The sequence below is a fragment of the Gossypium hirsutum genome, chromosome D04 (genome assembly GCF_007990345.1).
Source record: "Gossypium hirsutum isolate 1008001.06 chromosome D04, Gossypium_hirsutum_v2.1, whole genome shotgun sequence".
NCBI lineage: Eukaryota > Viridiplantae > Streptophyta > Magnoliopsida > Malvales > Malvaceae > Gossypium > Gossypium hirsutum.
The window spans coordinates 5,913,277-5,932,345 of NC_053440.1; the positions used below are offsets into that span (position 1 = coordinate 5,913,277).

General features: G+C 32.1%; 2 protein-coding genes across 20 annotated transcripts; both read left to right on the forward strand.

Moving 5' to 3' along the window:
* The first annotated feature begins 8,993 nt into the window (after window positions 1–8,993).
* Window positions 8,994–12,337, forward strand: LOC107959730 (uncharacterized). Its single transcript, XM_016895860.2, has 6 exons — window positions 8,994–9,280; window positions 9,555–9,600; window positions 9,909–10,095; window positions 11,605–11,684; window positions 11,838–11,915; window positions 12,049–12,337. Exons 3-6 carry the CDS (start codon window positions 9,963–9,965, stop codon window positions 12,148–12,150), a joined length of 393 nt encoding a protein of 130 aa, XP_016751349.1. The 5' UTR covers window positions 8,994–9,280; window positions 9,555–9,600; window positions 9,909–9,962; the 3' UTR covers window positions 12,151–12,337.
* Window positions 12,338–12,976: 639 nt separating this feature from the next.
* LOC107959729 (uncharacterized) lies at window positions 12,977–17,965 on the forward strand. 19 transcript variants are annotated; one of them, XR_005912373.1, is made up of 7 exons: window positions 12,979–13,280; window positions 13,508–13,707; window positions 14,845–15,305; window positions 15,443–15,656; window positions 15,747–15,783; window positions 16,648–16,794; window positions 17,285–17,965. XR_005912373.1 is itself a non-coding variant. In XM_016895859.2 (5 exons), exons 1-5 carry the CDS (start codon window positions 13,136–13,138, stop codon window positions 16,319–16,321), a joined length of 828 nt encoding a protein of 275 aa, XP_016751348.1. In that variant the 5' UTR covers window positions 12,977–13,135; the 3' UTR covers window positions 16,322–16,531. The 19 variants fall into 19 exon arrangements, 3 of the variants coding, with proteins under 3 accessions (XP_016751348.1, XP_016751345.1, XP_016751344.1); XR_005912374.1 differs by having other exon boundaries at window positions 15,443–15,518; XR_005912376.1 differs by having other exon boundaries at window positions 15,505–15,656.
* The last annotated feature ends 1,104 nt before the right edge of the window (window positions 17,966–19,069 follow it).

The window sequence follows — 19,069 nt, forward strand, 5'->3', positions numbered from 1 at the left end:
AATTTTAAAAAAAAATTTAGTAATACCTCGTACTCTGTTCCGGTAAGGAATACGAGTAAGGGGTGTTACAAATCATTTCTTAGGTACCAAGCCAACCCATATCCAATCACTTTAACCTATTCAAAACACATTAAAACATGCCCAAATCATACCAAATCATCCAACTTAGATGATTAACCAATGTGCCCTCATTGACACCACATGTAATTCATAGTTAATCAACAACCAATTACTTCAATCCATCCATTCTAGCATCATGAACCAACAATATTCACATCTATAACTTTTTACCAAATAGTCATCCAAAATACCATTCAAACATGACCTTTATCAACACATTACCAAAGGGCGAAATGTACAATATATACATCACATTTGCATATAAGTGCACTTACAACTAAGTAACAAAACATGTTCAACATTTGAAAAATAAGTATCCTATATAAATGTCACAAGTAACCACAATTCAAGACTTCAAAATCTACCGATGTTAGAAGATGATATGTGTGAGCTCCGTTGATCCGATTGACACTCTCCGATTATCCAAAATCTATAAAAACATAAAAAACAAGAGTAAGTATATAAAATACTTAGTAAGTTCATAAAATTCAATTTAATAACTTACCTTATTCATTTAATAGATAATTACAAATTGCTATTCAAACTATTATCCCTATCATAACAAAGTTTAATAAATCTGGATTAGCAAATAACAATCATACAGATAGTCAGAATTCATATTTTGTCCACATTAATAATACATTGTATATCCTTTGATTTTCTGATGGAACTTTGTAATAGAACACAATGCACAAGTGTGGGAAACATTTAATGCTCATTTGAGCTAGTTGGATATAGAAATACATGTGTCAGATTACCCATCTGAGCTAAACCATTGACAACACAGAAAAATAGCCTGGCCAGGGCTATGTATACAGGTAAGGTTACCAGTCTATGCTAAACCTTTAAAACGAAAACAAATTACCAGTCCAGGCTAAATCAGTGTCACATGTATACTGAGTCCACAACAAATGTTGGAGCTCGGTCCAGAACGGGAATCATACAGAAATTTCGTGTATAAAATTTTTATTCGATCTATAGGAGTTATCACAGAATTTAATTTATTTCCATATAGTCTGATTTCCATTTTAGTATTATATATATTAGCAACATTTAATAAAAAATTGTAACTACAAAAAGTAGTATGAACTTACCTATTGAAGTAATTCAACTATGAGGGACTAATCGACAATTTTTTTCTTTTCCTCATACGTCATCCGATTGTTGAGATTCTTGATCTAAAGTAGAGTTTAATTTAATTAAATATATTCAAACCACATAAACAATAAAATTTATGCATTTAAGTCCTTTTAATCATATTTTACAAATTTACCCCTAAATTTTACTCTTTATGCAATTTAGTCTCAAAACCTGAAACTATCAAATTGAACACATTTAAGCTTACACCAAGCTAACCGAATTTCTTGTGGTCCTTGAAAACTCCAATAATTCATAATTTCACCATACTTTCATGAGATTTTACAACTTTAACAATTAAATCCTTAAACATTAAAATCACTAAAAATACTTTACAAAATAATCCTATTTAACAACCAAACTTAATAATCTATCCTCAAACTTCAAAAACACTTCAAATTAATCAATGACATAATCTAAAACATTTAACAATTTTACGAGTTAATCCCTGGGTTAGCTAGATTAAGTTAAAACAATCACAAAAATATAAAAATCACTAGAAATGGGTAAAAATTTACATACCATGCAAGTGAATTTAACCAAGCCGAAACCAAGCTTCTTCAATGGTTTTTTTTCCTTTAAAATTTCAGTAGTGACTTTAGAAAGATGATACCTTCATTTTAGTTTAATTTGTTTTAGTTTTATTTATCTAATTACATTTTTACCCTTAAAAAATTTACATAACAACTAATAAACTAATGTCCATAGTCGTCCACTATATACCTATATGGTATATTTATCTTTTAAGTCCATTAATCATATTTCTATAGCCATTCAACACATTCAACTAATAGATAGTAACTTTTACAACTTTTACAATTTGACCATTTTTACTTATATAACCAACTAAACATTAAAATTTCTTAACCAAATTTTAATACGACCTTGTAATAACTCTATAATAATAAATAGTTAATAAAACACTGACATATTAGTCAAAATTGTGGTCTCAAAATCATTGTTTTTGACAGTACTAAAAAACGGGTTGTTACATAAGGGGTGTTACATTGCACTCCAAAATAAATTTGTCTCGCATTCCAACTATATGGTGCTAGCCTAGTACACCAGAGAAATAAAAAAAATCTCATTGTTTGAACTTTTATTCTCATTTGAGCTTTACAGCTGGTTTATTAATTTGTTATCTTCACTAGAAAGCTCTAAACTTTTTTAAATCATAAGTCATACTAAAAATAAACTCTAAACTCATTTCATTTCGATTTTTTCACCTATTCCATAAAAATGAAAATATAAGCCAAAATCCAATAATTAGACATTTAAACCACAAAATACAAGAAGAAATAACATAAAATAAACATAAAATAATTTTGTTGATGTTTATTTTTGTTGCTTGGATTGATTGTTAATAAAGCTTTTATTTTAGGCAAGAAATATTCCAAGGCCAAACTAGTGAAAGAAGTTTTAAAGTCTTTGCCAGAGATATTTGCAATCAAATGGTTGTCATTAAGGAAGCCAAAGATGTTGATTCTATGAGATGGGTGAGTTGATTGCTTTGCATCTTTGAAATGACCTAAAGATGAGTAAAAAGGAGAAAGTTCAAGCCGAAAATGATGTTGCTTTTAATGATAGGGCCACTACTAAAAACATCAACATCACTACTTCCTTACTAAAATAATTGGAGGAAAAACTAGCTCTCCTAGCAAAGAACTTGAAGAAAGCACGCTTTTCAAGTTCTAAGTGGAATCATTCAATTTTTGATAACCAATACAAACTCTCCATCTAGCTACCAAGGTGGCAGGGATTAATTCGTTCTTTTTATTTTTCACAACCTCCATGCCCTCTTCTTTAAAACACATTAGGTAGGACTCAACAACTCACCATTTAAAATAACATATATAATACATACTTCGATCTACTTTTTAACCTCTTTTAGCACAATTTCTTTTGTTGCTAGATTCAATCGATTTTGAGTGTCCATAGTAAGCTTATAACCTTCCTTTAGAAGAATCTTATGCTAGCATATTATGTTGGATCTAATGCTCTAAGTGTAGTATATTCATTTGTATACTTGTAATTTTTTTAACAGGTTAGTTTAATAAAATTATTCATGAATCACATTAATACTCTTTATATATTTTCCTCAATGGTTTTTTCATGCAAAGAAAAATGAAAGCAAATATTAGCTCACTGGTTGTCTAATGTTCGACTAATATTAAGCGGTATTACGTGGTCAAATTGTAATGCGGAAAGACAACTTATAGTAGTAAACAACCCTAAACATGTTCCTAGTCTAATCGAAAATGAGCAAACTAATTGAAAGACTAATATATTGTTTATCAAGTCCAATTGGGGAGATACTTTGTCTTGAGCATCAAAGCGGATAACCCCCAAAATAGATCTTGAATCCGTTTATGGATTTATTTACTTGTGGCATTCATAGTGTGGCATAACTTAATCCTGAGTGGATGATAGACTTTTATACTTTCTTTTATACTTTGATGCAAGTAAAAGCCTAAGTTCGAACAAAAAAGGAATCGAAATGTCTAGTTTATACATGATTAAATTTTATGACTCTTATACTAGAGTTTATCGAGCTAAATAGTTAATGAAAATTAAAAATGACAATGGAATGATATGAGTTTGGTTTATACATGGTTAAATGTTGATTGAATTATGCAAATGGTATTGAATTATTGATTCCATGTGAATGGTATTGAATTGAATCAAAATGTTAAATGTTTGAATCACTATATGAATTGGTTATATAATGAACTCACTTTATTGATATGTGGTTGTTATGTTTAGGCAAAATTGTTAAGTTGAATAGTTTGTTGTATTAAATTGTAAAACAATTTAAGTTGTTGTTTAATGCTTATGGACTTACTAAGCATTCAAAATGCTTACCCCGTTGTTTTTCCTTTTCCCTATAGATCTCCAACTTGCAAAACATGTCGATCAGATCTATGAGAAGCTTACACTATCCTACTATTGATTTAGTAGTCTTTTGATCATTTTAATGCCCGGTTATATGGCATGTACATAACTGTAATTTATGTGATGACTTTGGATTGATAGATTTGGTTTGAATTTGGTTATTGTTTATGTTGTGAAAGTTGTACCAATTTGGGTATCTGAGTTGGTAATAGGTTGTATTGAGTGAATGGCATTTATAATTGCATAATTGAGTATGACCTGGTATGGAAATGGATGATATTGAATGACTTATAAGCATGTTGGTAAATTTAAACTTAAATAGGTGAAATTGGTATGTTTCGATATGATTTAGTGTCGAACTGAGGCATGTTGGATTAGTCGATTTTGGAAATGGTTATATGCAATGTTTGGTATGAATTTTGGTTGATTTTATGCAGTTACAAGTGTGCAAATATGCACCATATGTGTAAATGGTTTAGTTGGTTTGAAATAGGTACCAACATGCCTAATTTCTGCTAAAAAATAGAGTCCACGTCGCGATGTCAAGCGATGACCGTCGTGACAGGATCTAGATTTCAGGCCATGGCATGATGAAGAACCCCGTCATCATAACGAGCAAAGTCAATATGTCACGTCAAGACAGCACTCACCCACATCGTGATGTCGACCTGAAAATTTGAAAATATTACAAATTGGTCATTATTCAATTTCGGGTTAACTTTAGAGCATATGTAAGCTCATATAAAACATGGGAAAGGTTGTACAACATGATTATGAATTGAAATGATTATGTTTGAATATTTATGTTTTGATTTGAATTTTATATGTTCGTAATTGCTCCGACAACGGGTGTGACTGTTGAGAAATGTGCCCAAATTGTAGTAAACATGTAACTATTTTCTATGTATTTGAACGATGAATAAATAAATAAAGTTAATTTCACATTTCACTATTCTATGTTTTATGTTTTTGTCTTTCATGTTTTGAATACATTGCAAAATTGTGACAAACAAATGTTAGCTCATTCATTGTCTAAGTTAAAACTGATGATAAGTGGCACTGTAAGAATGTTTACATTGAGAGAAAGACAACTTACTTTAGTAGGTTGTCTAAACAAGTCCGTAATCCAATAAAAGAATCAAAGTGAGCATTTGATTCAAATACTCAGAGCGATTATTATGTCGTCTACAATTCCAATTAGGGAGATGGTCAGTCTTGGCTACCAAAGTAGTTGACTCCACAAGTAGAGACATAAATGTACTCAATGGAAGGATGATACATTGGATTGGACTCTTAGGTGCACCTCCAACCAAGGGATGTGTTAATTGTTTTGAGGCCATTGCTCCTTTTAGAGGAACCATTTTGTATAGCCTTTCTTTTTTATATTTTGCTTTTTAGTATTAGGATTAGCCTTTTTTGAACAAATCTCTACCACAACCTTTAGGTGATGACTGGGTTTATCTCAGATCTAAGTGCTGTTCAGAGCATGCTTTGACATCTGAAAGGTCTTGATAATTGATGGAGTGTCTTATTGAGCCTAGGATACAAAAAATTGTTATCTAGTGGGAAGGTCTAGATTGTGCCTAGGGCCTGCTTTGATGAATGTTTGTTTCATTTTCCTTCCTATATGGTGAATGCATCCAACAAAATTGTAATTGATTCACTTCATGAATATGATTACTATTTCTCAAAGAAAAAAAAAGGTAAACTACACCAGAGGTCATCCTAAAATGGGGTTGTTCCTATTTCAGTCACTCTAATTTTGTTTGTCAATTTAGTCATTGTTGTTAGAAAAATTGACCAAAATGATCACACAATCGTTAAACCCTTAATGAATTGCTGACTAGGCCTACAAAAAAAAAATGTTCTTTTAGACCCTTTAAAAATTATAATTTTTTAAAGTTAATCCCTTAAATCCCTATAAAAACTAAAATTAAAACCCAAAATTTCCGCCAGAGATATTAGATCGACATCATTGTAGTGTTTGATATGGGTTTTTTTATAGGAATTTAAGGGGTTAACTTAAATTTTTTGTAATTTTTAAAGGGGTTAAAAGAACAATTTTTCCTTTTTTTGTTGGTCCAATGAATAATGCATTAAGGGTTTAACGATAGAAGTGACCATTTTGATCAATTTTTTTTAATTGCAGTGACTAAATTGACAAAAAAAATTAGAGTGACCAAGATAAAAACAACATTATTTTAGATTGACATCCGATATAGTTTTTTCTTTTAAATTCTCCTCCTTTTATTTTAAATTATTAATGTTTCATTCAAGAAAAAAAATATAACTATACGAGTAAAAGGAGAAGAAAAGAATTCAAACTAGTCGGATGCTTTATTGGATGAAAGATACTGAACTCTTCCTGAATCAAATCATGTGATGGTTCTCACATGTGGGCCAAAATCTTGATAGCTTGTTGCTACAAAAATATAAGAAGATGCATGCATCGAAATGAATAAATAAATAGGGCAGCATTTTGAGGGTTGAAGCTCGAATTAGGTATAGGTGTGATTGATAAGGTGGAAAGTGCTGAAAAGAAGCTTTTGGTGGGTCTCTATGAATACAACACTTTTGTTTTGTATCCATGTTTGGGTTTCTTTCTTTCTCTCTTTGTGATCACCATTTTAAGTGACCACAATTCCAACGCTTGGTTCCCAAATGGCTTCATTCTTTAGTCTTTCTCCATTCATATTCCAAGTAGACGTCACCCAAAGATTGGGTTATCACTTATCACTTATGCTTGAATGTTTTTTTCGTTAAAGATATTGATTTTAAACGATAGGTTTTAATTTAAATATTGAAGATTTAGATCTAATCCAACTCGTTTTTCAAATTTATAATGGAAAGTATGTTAAATTTTCTATGTAAGGATATGTAATAAATTATATATATTTACTAAATATTGATAAAAATAAATTATTTTAAAAATAGAAAAAGAATATGGTGCATTTAAATAGGTTGGTACAAACCCAATTTAGCCCATAGAAACCTATAAATTAGAAGCTCAACTATTTTTTGGTATTCTTTATATCTATTTTATGATTAATATTTAGGGTTCGTGATTACTTCTCTCAATAATGCTCTTTCTAAGGTTTGAATCTACTTTTCTTTAAGAGTGTAATGTGCCTTACCATTACACCCAACCAAGAAAAACATAACTAATTTTGTTAATTAATAACTAATATTTTCAAATAAAAGATATAAGAATCTTTTAAAGTTAAAGGCAATATAATTTTGGCCCAGCTCCTCAGCCCACATCTTAAAATCAGTAAAATCCAAAGTTGAAGTTCTATAAGAAAGCTTAGTTGACAAATAGCATATATTAGTGACCATCAATCCGGTAAATACTACCAGCCATAAATTAGAGAGCAGAATCAACAAAAAGCATGAAGGCACAATCTTGCTGGGATAAGGGCACCAACCCTTACCAATTAGATGCAATGAATGGTTTTGTCATGCACACACCCATGTATTCAGTATCTTGTAGATGTAAAAGTGTCCTTGATATAAATATTTAGGTCTACTAATCTCGAAGAATGTTCTTAAAAAGTTATTTTCATTCTACCAAAATATTTTTCTTAGCTTTGATTATCTTTCCTTCACTAACTTAAGTATCGAAGAACATTTCAAAATATAAACTCTGATGCTCTTTTACTTTTCCCTTTATTTTTGCTAACCCGAAGCCTTTATTAGTAACGAAAATAGTCCAACCTATTTTCCTCTTAAAGGCATACATATTTTAAACTGTTTATGAAAATCTAAGCAAAAGGACATGAATCCCATCGTTGAGACTAACCCTATCTATATCCAAACCATTCCAATTAACAATGAATAACCTTTCAAACACTAAAATCAACCCACTTAAACAATGTAGAAAACCCTTGTCAAACAAAAAATTTTACATCTAGTGTCATTCCCATCTTATCCACATCCACCAATCCTAGCTTACTTAACCCCTTACCCACAATGTTTACTTCCGTTAGTGTTAGCCAAATCCTTGCTCTTACTTACTATTATAGCTCACAAGTCCCTTCTTCACTTGACACTTTACTTATGGTTTTACCATTCAGCGTACCACCTGTTTCGACCAATATCACTACCATTATTGAACCTTTTGCCTTGTAAATCAATCTCTAGTATCATATACTCAAATCCTTTTCCACCTCTTCAATTGCTCAAGCAGTGCGCATTACACAAGCAAACCTTACTAATGTTAATGTCAGCTTACTAGACGTGTTCAACCATGCCTATGCGCACCATCCATCGTTTTATGCTTAGGGTGGGTTTGGATGGGCGATTGGGTGCGGTGCGGTGCGTTTAGCTTACTTTTTGTCTCACGCTACAGTATCTAATCTCACCGTCACCGCTATTTTTACCGCAGGTAAACACACCGTCCATCCAAACTCACTCTTATAGTACTTTAAAATTATCATATATACTTCACCATATTCAAATAACTCTTAACTATTGTCAAAAAAATTGGTTGAAATCAGATAATAGAGCCGCAACAAAGTACCAACATTTATCTAATTTATTTAAAAATATCCATTTCTTGATACCTATGCTTTTTTATCACCAAAATAATCTCTAATCACTTTTATTCTTTTTAACTTAAACTATATCTAAGGTTACTAAATTATTAATAAGTTTATATTTTAGTCACTTAAATTTAAAAAGTTTTAAAATGATCGCTAAATTAGTCAAAAGTTTTGATTTAAGTTATTCGACTGTTAAAATCGTTGTTGTATGGCATCCTCTATTCGCACTGCCTTCACCAACTGAAAGTTTTCGTCCCCCTTCTTCTTCTTTTTAATTAAGCTGTTTTTCATGAAATAACTTTAAGGCTGTGTTTGATAGGGGGAAAACCAATTCCGAAATTGGTTTTACACGTTTTCCAGTGTTTGATAGCAGGAAAATATTTTCCTTTTGTAAAACCAATTCCGCAACACGGGAAAACCTATTACAAATTTGGAGAAAATGTCTTACGCTTTTGAACTCGGTAAGACATTTTCCGGAAAATGATGCCTTCTTCTACCCTTTCCCCTTTCCCTTCCCCTTCCCTTTTCCCTTCCCCTTGGATTGCAAATTAGTTTGGTCAAGGACCTCTTCCAGTTCCTCCTTAATCCAGGTAAGGCTCCTTCTTCTTCTTCCGTTTTTCATTCCTTTTTCTTCTTTTGTTCTTCATCTTCTCTTCTCAGCATATTCTGTTTTGTTTCCTCTCTTCCTCTCTCGTTCTTTGATTTCTAACATTTTTATTTTAATAAATTATATTGATTGTCATCAAATTGAGAGAAAGTATAGTAGCCGATGAAGATTACAGATTATCTATTGGGCTATTCGCCTCCTATTTGGGCGACTTTTCTTGCTGGATGATGTTTTGGTTATATTTTGGTTATATACAGATGGTTGAAGCCCAAGTGGAGCCGCCCTATCCTCCAGATTATGAAGGTAAGTTAGCACAGCTTTGCAACTTCTTTCTTGCTTCAGGTTGTGTTAAAGATTAACAGTATTTCTTTACTAGCTGATATTGGAAATTTCCTCTTCATATTCCAAGACTTTACTCTGTTCCAGTCCACTTTTCTTTCATTGTTTCTTAACTAATCTCAACCAAACAGTAAATTGCAGGTTTGGTTCATTTGAGTATGTACTTGAGTGTTTAGAATTATCCTGTGATTTGCTTGTAAATTTGTACCAACCCAATACTAGTTCCTCCAATTGCTTCTCAAATATTTGTTCTTTTCTTTCTGGGTTTACAGTAAGAGCTCTTCGTGAGATAGCAACAGAACTTGGGAAGAAGGATTGGAATTACAATGAAAACCCTTGCAACAATAAGTCAAGTTGGTTTACTCCACCGCCGCCGCCAAATGTGCCTGAGGCCATTAACAACAGTACTGTCACCTGCAATTGCTCCTTCCCCAATGGTGAATGTCATATTGATGGCATGTAAGTCCTCACTAGTCATAATAAAATTGATGCTTATTTTAATTTCATTAACCATAGACAGTCCTCTTTCTTTTTATTTTCAGTATGTTAACTTTGATTTTTGTATCAGTGATTTGCTTTGCTTGAATTGTCCATTTTGATTTTAGCACTATGAAATTATTACCATAGGCAAATAGAGTAAGGGTGTGCCTCATTCAAGATGAATGGCTGTATGAGTATGGCTTCGAATTCGGATACAAATTTATCCCAATTAATCATCTCAGTCATTAGAATAGAGCACATATTTCGAAGTGGCTAAGGTTATCCATTAGAATGTATGGAAGTTTTGAGAAGTCATTGGACGAGCTGAGATCCTTTTTTAGAGAAGTCAATGTCCGTTTTGAGTTCCTTTATTAATATTTCATTTCTTTTTAGACTGTTTGGTTTTCTTGTGCATGGACTGTGGTCTAATGGTGTTACATAAGGTCTTTTCTCTGGCTTCACTTGTTTGCAGGACTTGGTTTTCAAGAAATCATGCTCATTCCTTGATGTTACTTAAAAAAAACATATTATTTATCACTAAGCAAAACAATACATGTTGACTTGTCACATTGTGCTGAAAACAAAGTTTCAACTGAGCAAATCACACAAAATCGCCTTGTAGCATACAAATATGAAAATCTTCCTCACACTCCTTTTGTGAACGATTTTTGTCTTTTTTTCATATAATAATAAAGCAAATGAGAGGTTTATATTTCATCGATTTCTGTCTTTTTCTTCTATAATTTCCTGGCCTTATGATGCGGGGAACCTTATTGAACCCCATATTCTTTTAGGAAAATATAGTCATTTTTCTCATGTTGTACTAGCTGAACTGTATTGTTCTTTTATATATGTGCTGCTATAATTTTACCGGGTTGTTAGACATTATCTTAACTCACACGACTTGTACCTCTTTGATTATGTTCATCATTGCTAGACATTTTTTTTGTTGTAGTGACTCCAACCTCTTCAGTTCAGTGCTTAGAAATGTGTGTTTTCCATTTCTTTTAGGCAAATGCATGACCAAGTTGTATTCAAGAGTGAAAAATGAAGAAACATGTTGCTATTGTATCATCTGATGTTGTCACTGTAAACATCTTATCTTGCTGGTTACTTTCAAAGTAATTAGTTATTTTGAGAATGAAAAATATTATGTGGTTCTGGCTATAAATTCTTATGCTGTGATTGTGTTCATTTATGCTATGTTTGGAAACATTAATTTGAAAATTTGGATTTGGAATTCATTTGTAACCTCAGAGTACTCTTCTGTTTTAATTGCTGTAATGTGGGTTTTAAGATCCATTGCAATTACATGTCAAGCTTTTCACTTTGCCAGAACCCCAAAGGCATTATTGTTTGAGATTTTTGACGGAATTATTTGATATGTACTTGAAATATTTTGCTAATAGCCTAAAAGTTAAAAATGAATTATTTGCTAACATTTTGCAAAAGGCTCACAAGGACCTTGACAAAATGGGTCTACTGCAGTTTCACAAGACATTAACAGTCTGAAACATATTGCATTGATGGAGGCCAAGATGAAAAAACTCTCTGATTTACTGAGTAAGGTTAGTTGGTTGCTTACTTTGCCCTTAACTGTCTTTGATAAAAATGTGAAACATGAGCGAAAGTCTTTGCAAAAGTATGTCGCTGCTGTTTGTAGTCCAGATATGGTAACTATAGTGGATGGTTTTAACTACTATTTCTGTGATCTTTTACAGACAATTGAACAAACAAAAGAAAATGTGGTAAAGAAGCTAGCATTGACGTATGAGGAAATGGAACAAGAATGTAAGGAGGTAAGTTAATCTCTTGGCATACTAATTCAAGTGTATCTAATACTAGAACAAAAAAAAATGTTGGTTCCAATTTACATATCATGAAGATGGTAGTTATATAATTTTACATTCATGTGTTTTGGTGTGATTGCAGATCATGGATGGTTTTGCTGAGGGGAAAGACCTGGTTGTGTCTGTTATGTCTGCAATGGGGGAAGAGCAGATATGTGCTCTCAAAGACATTGGTCCTAAGTAGTTTCAAATTCATTTATTGCAAATCTTAGATGGAACCATAAAAGACTTTGGTAGTACTAAATGCGGTTTTGATGTTTTGTTTTGGGTTTGGATAGAAAAAAGAGAACAACAATATAACTAGTTTCTTGTTGTGCTATGGATTACTGTTTTGCTTTTCTTTTTCAATAATTTTTATTATCTCGTCTTTATTTTTTGTGTTGGTAACATTTAAATTCTAGCTTTTAATTGCATATTACACTTGCATTAGTTACCCAATATATATTAATGTAGCAATTTAAGTTTGACATATCATTTAGTACGAGTTAATACAATATACTAGTTTTTAAAAAAATGAAATTTTCTAATAATTACAGTATTTTTTATTTTAATTTAAATCCCATGTTAAATATATGTATCACAAGAATCAGATTGGATAAAAGTAGAATCAAATTAATATAAAATTTAAATACAAATAAATGTTTTAATAATGAAGAAGTAAAATCAAATCGGTATAATCTACAAATAGATGAACATTTGGAATTTAATTAGATAAAAAACTTTTATTAATAAAAAATTTATTTATAAATAAATCATTGCAATATGTGTAAAAATAATTTAAAATATAAAAATTTATTAATATGTATATAAATTTATTAATATATGTAAAAACAACTTTTCCGGAAAATATTTTCAGGAAATTTGTCAAACAGCAGAAAATATTTTACACAGATCATTTTATAATTTTTTGAAATTGAGTAACAAAAATGTAAAGTTAACAATAATTTAGTCACCTTGGTGTAATTTACTCTTCTTTTTAATATTTAAAGTAGAAACAAAATACTTTATAGGGAACGAAATGAAACAATTCAATGGATAAGTACGAACGTGGAACTAAATAAAGATTTTAAGGATGATGAATGACGATCGAATGTAGGGTGTTTACATACGGTTTCGAAGTTTATAGGTAGGGAGTGAAGTGAAAGCTGAGAAAAGAAGCCAAGGTGATAATGAATTGTGCAGCAATGGTTGTCGTAGGTTACAGGCCTGTCCTAAGCCCCAAATGCTTTGCTTCAAATCCCAAAATCAACACAGATCAACTTCGTTACCAGCTTGACCAACTTCATGCTGAAGCTGAGACCACCCGAGCCAAAGGTAGCCACTGATATCTCCTCTCTGTTCCCTTTTCATATTTTTCCACCAAAATCACAATTACCCGTTTCCCCTTTTTCATTTTTTGATTTAATACTTTATACCCATTTCAGTTTAAATCATGATGATGACTTTTGACTAATTGCTGATTTTTAGTTGGGATTAATTTTATTTATAATGAATGAATGAATGTTAAGAAAATTGAAGTTATTGGGTCTTTGTTGATTCAGCTAACAATGCTAGATTGAGGTTTTTGCGGCTATCAGAGGCAGCGGAGAAGCTTCGACGACAGGCAGCTGTTAGTATGCAAAGGGGGAAGGAAAATGAGGCAAGGGACCTGCTTTTTCAGAAAAAGAGGGTTATGCAAGCTTTGGAAAAGTCTAAGAGTCGGATTGAGTTATTGGATAAGCTTGCTACGAAGCTTAATGAGGTAAAACAAGATTGTGATTAATAATGTTATTATTAAAGGTAGAATCAAAGAAGTAGAATTAACATTTAACAGATAAGAAGTATTAAGCTATGAGTTTAGACAGTATTAGTAATAAGTGCATTATTGTTTCGGTGTGAAACAAATTAAAATAAGCCTTTTCTTTACCTAATTTCTATACAAGTGCATGAAATATCTGTTTATTCATTAATTTGAACAAACATAATTTCTTCGTTTAACTGGAAGGGATTCAATGACCCTTAATTTTTCTTTTTTAAATTGGCATGATAAAATGTCACAGTGTCTTGAAAGCCTAAATGTGGTTTATGGTTTTAGAAGTTTTGTCTTCTCAAATTATTATGGTGCTATTTTGTGATTAATGGAAACTTAGGGTGATATTGTCATGTACTTCATGCGACTAAACAATATGTATCACGGATAGCTTTTTCCGATACATGGGATATTGAATCTGCTGTTTCTTTTCCAGTTGATGAGATTAAATATTACAATTAGAAACTACAATCACAATCAAATAATTGTCAGTAATATCAAATTGTACATCCATGGAAGCAATCAGTCAACTAAACAAACAAACCAATGAAAAGTTAGACTAAACCCACATATGGTGGGACTTGAACCTAGAGCCTAAAAGTTCCAAAGCCTCCTCCTTGCCACTGAAACAAGGTTTCATTGCAAATATTGAATACGCTCATGGAGTTCAAATGATGGTCCTAATGATCTATTGCTTCTTTGCTGGTCTGTCCTTTTGTGCATGCCTAGTTCCATGTGCTTTAAATTTTTGCATGACTTACATATATCATATATATATGTTTAAACTCAACGGTTTCTTTTGGATGGATTCTTCACCTTTTCACTGTAACAAAATTAACAATTTAACGTACCTAGTTCTATCTGCTTTAAACTTTATATTTCCATTTCTACCAGCACTTCCCACTAACAACCTTTTATTGATTGCTGCTTAAGGCTATGATTTTCTCATTTAGACTCCCAATAAATGCAGCCAGTCTATCCTTTTTCTTTTAACAATATTTCACGATAAATTTTGACTTTCCTTTTTTGGATCTTATTGAAGAGCTAAATGGTTTGATATGTATATTTAACAAGTCATCTTGGTTTCAGGTGATAAACGTCAAAGAAACTCAACTAATTGGGAATATTGTGTCAGATTCTGAAATTGGTGAAGAAGATGGTTCCAGTCCAGTTCGGATCATATCTCCGAAGGAGCAAGCTGAAAACAATAAAAATAAGAATAAGGACTTTGGCCTTGATGCTTTAACAGTTGGTGAAGATCAAAAGTTGTTGCTTGATACTGATGATTTGGTGGAGCAACCTGCCAACAAGGAGCTAGAGGAACATAAAGCATTTGCTTTTAATGAAGACAATAGAACTAGCAGCTTGGCAGCAATATCAACTTATGAGGACTTCTTGGAACATTTGGATCAACAGCTCAAACAAATTGAACAAGAACTTCTCACGATATTAAATGTTTCAACACTATTTCTTGATGATGAGAAACCAAAAAATGTGAAGGTGCAGCAAACGACAGGACTTCTTGAGAGTATCCTTGATTTAAGACAGAGGTAAATTTCTTAACTAATTTAAAAATTGATGAAACTTGATCATTTTGTGCTTTTCTCTGCTCTGAAACAATCAACAATAAGAGCTTAAAGATTTTATATCATAGATCATTAAGTTTCTGAAGCTTGTATCTTCACAGAATTACAAATATCAGGCAGATGAAGGTTGAGATAAGTTAAGGCTTCATTGTTTCTTGGTCAGGTTCCTACTACCAGGTAAGGGCATTGTTTGAGCTGAAACTATTTGGATTTGTTAAGCAAAAAGCCTACATTGCAAGTTAGCATGCATGTATGTGCTGTATGATAGTTATTGCCGACTGCAAAAGAAGCTATTGAGTTTATAACCTTGTCTAGGTGAGTTATGGTATCCTCAAAACTTTCACTTTTCCTTCCATCTTTTTGGTGTTCTTTGACAAAGATAATGAAATTTTACGTATTTGATAGGGAATAGGAAACAGCAAAGCTAGGAGTTCCTTTTTAGGTAACAATCATATGCTTTTTTCCCCAAAAATCAGTAACAAATGATTTTGACCTTTTAAGAGTGACTAAGTTGTTCAATTGAATTCCATGCAAACTTTGAAGTAACTAACTAATTATTTCTTGATTGAATATATGGAAAACCATTTCATGATAAGTTTAGTAACTAAAACATTTTCATGGCAAATCAGGTATTAAAATTAAAAGACAAAGGATATAAATTGTAAATATAACATTATTCTGTTTGCTACTCAGAAACCATCTTAAAATTTCAAAATTTCCTTGCAAAACATAATGGGAACACAATTGCATCTGAACATAAAGAAAAGAAATGAGTATAGTACCAGTGAGAAACCGAGGCTGACTAATTTCTTAAACAAGAAATAAGCTTTGTGGAGCTCCGTATTTACCATATCCATGTTTTTCCTGTAAAAGTTTTCAAAAGGAAAAACTTGTAACCAAGCTGATGGTTCAATTCTACTTTGTTTTTGCCCATAGGGAAGTGGCTGAATAACACTGGAGCTCTTGGAGGAGCTTCTTAATAGGATACTCTGTGATCAATAGACTACTTGTAACAGTAGCAAAATATTAAACGCTGCATGAACTTTCAGAAACTTAGCTTATAGATAAATAATGCAGTAAACTTCTCATATTATGTTCTTGTATAAGGTGATTAGGGTTTTTCGATGAATCATGATGGAAGTATAAATGAAAGCCTCCAGTGGTCCATTTGGTTTCCACAATTTCATCTACCATTTTGTTTCAGCTATTGTCACCTTTCTTTTTCTGATTTATGTTTTGACTTTGTTGTTTTCTATAATTAGACAATCTCATTTACAGACACCTGCTTTGACTGTTAAAATTGCAGTTACTAGAGAAAAACAGAGGCTATCAGCATGAAGTTGCTTAAAACTGCAACACATTGAGAGAAATTGTCACTGGCTACTCTTCATTATATGGATTACCAGTATTATCATGATAAAATAAAAATTGGGAAAAGTAGAAAAAACCGTCGGTGAGTTCTGGCTTTCTGCTGCTTTCATCTTTCTGATTTTGAGCATGCATGTTGGGTTTATATTATCGATGCTCTGCATATGGATTTTGTTACCTGTAGCATGTGCAAGAAAGCATTTTTTTAGTGAAATCATTACTTAAATAACATATAATAACTGAATGAACTCTTAAATTATATAGCATAAATCCATTGCATTGTTGCATTTATAATCAAATTTACCTACTCTCTGAATTTTTCTTCACATATATTTTATACTTTCTCTAGTACCGATTGATGGTAGACGTCCTTGTGAATTAGCAAAGGGTAACAAATGAAATAGAAGTAAATGTGTTGAAATTAGATGTTTGAGAGATGAATTTTATAGGGATTGGAATAATTTTTCACTCATACTAAAAAATGGTAACATAGGTATTTATACAAAGAGCAAAAAACTAAGGCAGGAAATAATATATAATCCTAATATCAAGTATATCTAATCCCTAATTTACAGTGATAGGAAGAATCTCTTGGCTGTCAACACTCTCAAGTTCGTGCATAGATACTACACATGCCCAACATGCAAATTAGATTATGAAAGGTTCTATTACTTAATCCTTTAGTGAATACATCAAGTAACTGCTCGTTGAACGCCACATGAACTAAGTTTAAGAGACTGGAGTTCAATTTTTCTCTGATGAAGTGCCGATCTATCTCAATATGTTTTGTTCGATCATGTTGGATTGGGTTATGAGCTATGCTTATTGCAGCCTTATTATCACAGTACAGGGATAATTTTCCTCCTTGACAGTTGCAACTCCTCCAATACCTTCTGTAGCCAAATAAGCTCACAAACACCTTCAGCCATAGCCCTATATTTTGCCTCGGCTATGCTTTGCTTATTCTTGTGGTTCTGCTTTTGCACTGTATGAAGAGATTCGTAACCAAGCAAATCTCCATACGAAAATCAAATCAAGAAATGGTTACTGGCTTTTTTTCCTTTAGAATATAGAAGCATCATTGTCAGTCACTATCAAAGAGATTACCAACTGTAATTTTGCATCAAGTTGTTTGTTGATTACATGATGTCTTTCACTTCTTGAGCTTGTAAATTACAAAATTAGGTTTACTATAGCCATTGCGGAATTAACATGATTTGATTAACATTGAATAAACAACAGAAAATTGGTGTAAATATAGAACCTGACAATGTGGATGTATTTGTAAGTTGAGAGGAACATTCAAGTGGCTGGGGCTAATATGACTCCTCAAACTGAAAGCGGTAGAAAGAGATCTGATGAGAATGGATGGTTGTTTCTTTTTGGGTTTTGATTGAATTAAATTGTAAACATGATAGTTCTATCTAGTTCATGGTCTTTTGCATAGGCCATGGATCACAGTAACTTAGATGCCTTTATTACTGACTTCTCTGCGAAATGAGATGTTATGAATTAGTTTCTTCGGAAAGGCACAAACTTTACTAAAATATCCAATACCTTCATCAAAGATTTTACCCTTTCCCACCAAAGTTGTCATATTTTTCCCTACTGCCACGGAAGCATGAAGTACCAGCCTCCAGCTATCTCTCTCTCTTATTATTGCCAAACATTGGCATAATTTTCCCAACTGTTACTGAAGCTTGAAGAACCATTGTATGCGTAAAAAATGCTTGCTCCTACCTCCCTAGATCCTTTTGATTAACGCATTACTTTTAAAGTATGAATGGAACACTCTTCATACGACCTAATCGTCGGATCCAAGCTATAGGATGCCATATTTGTCGCTGGAGTAACTACATACAAATTCACAAAAATTAATCTTTTACACATGCAATTCATTGACTATAGCATTTATTTTAGGTTAAACAAACAATTCCGAGCCTTAATCGAGCATACGGAAGCTCTTAGTCAACTCGAGTGCAAAATATTATTAAATTGTAAAATTTTTAAAATGTATGGATCAACGTCGTGACTTCAGTCGTGATTTCATCTAGTGCTCGTCATGATGTGGCTATTTCAGTATGTCACGTTGGGATGACAAGCCTTAGCTTGTCATGACGTCACTCACTATAATGACAATGTTGCGACGTCCAAAATCCGAGGTCGCAACGTAGCTCCTGTTTTTGGTAAAAATGAACCATTTGGTACTTATTTGATACTCTCCAACCAAACCTATCAATTTGTGCATCAAATATCAATTTCATTTGAATCAAAACATACCAAAAACATATCAAAACAAGTCATTTAATCATTTCAAATCAAACCAATTCAATATAAGTTCAGCCTATTACCAAGCTAAG

Excerpts from the sequence above, each read along its gene's own strand:
- LOC107959730 (XM_016895860.2), top strand. The coding sequence starts at position 9,963 with ATGAAAACCCTTGCAACAATAAGTCAAGTTGGTTTACTCCACCGCCGC. Across the intron at positions 11,685-11,837 it reads TCTCTGATTTACTGAGTAAG|ACAATTGAACAAACAAAAGA; the intron begins GTTAGTTGGTTG and ends GATCTTTTACAG. Across the intron at positions 11,916-12,048 it reads TGGAACAAGAATGTAAGGAG|ATCATGGATGGTTTTGCTGA; the intron begins GTAAGTTAATCT and ends GTGTGATTGCAG.
- LOC107959729 (XM_016895855.1), top strand. The coding sequence starts at position 13,136 with ATGAATTGTGCAGCAATGGTTGTCGTAGGTTACAGGCCTGTCCTAAGC. Across the intron at positions 13,281-13,507 it reads TGAGACCACCCGAGCCAAAG|CTAACAATGCTAGATTGAGG; the intron begins GTAGCCACTGAT and ends TTGTTGATTCAG. Across the intron at positions 13,708-14,844 it reads TTGCTACGAAGCTTAATGAG|GTGATAAACGTCAAAGAAAC; the intron begins GTAAAACAAGAT and ends TCTTGGTTTCAG.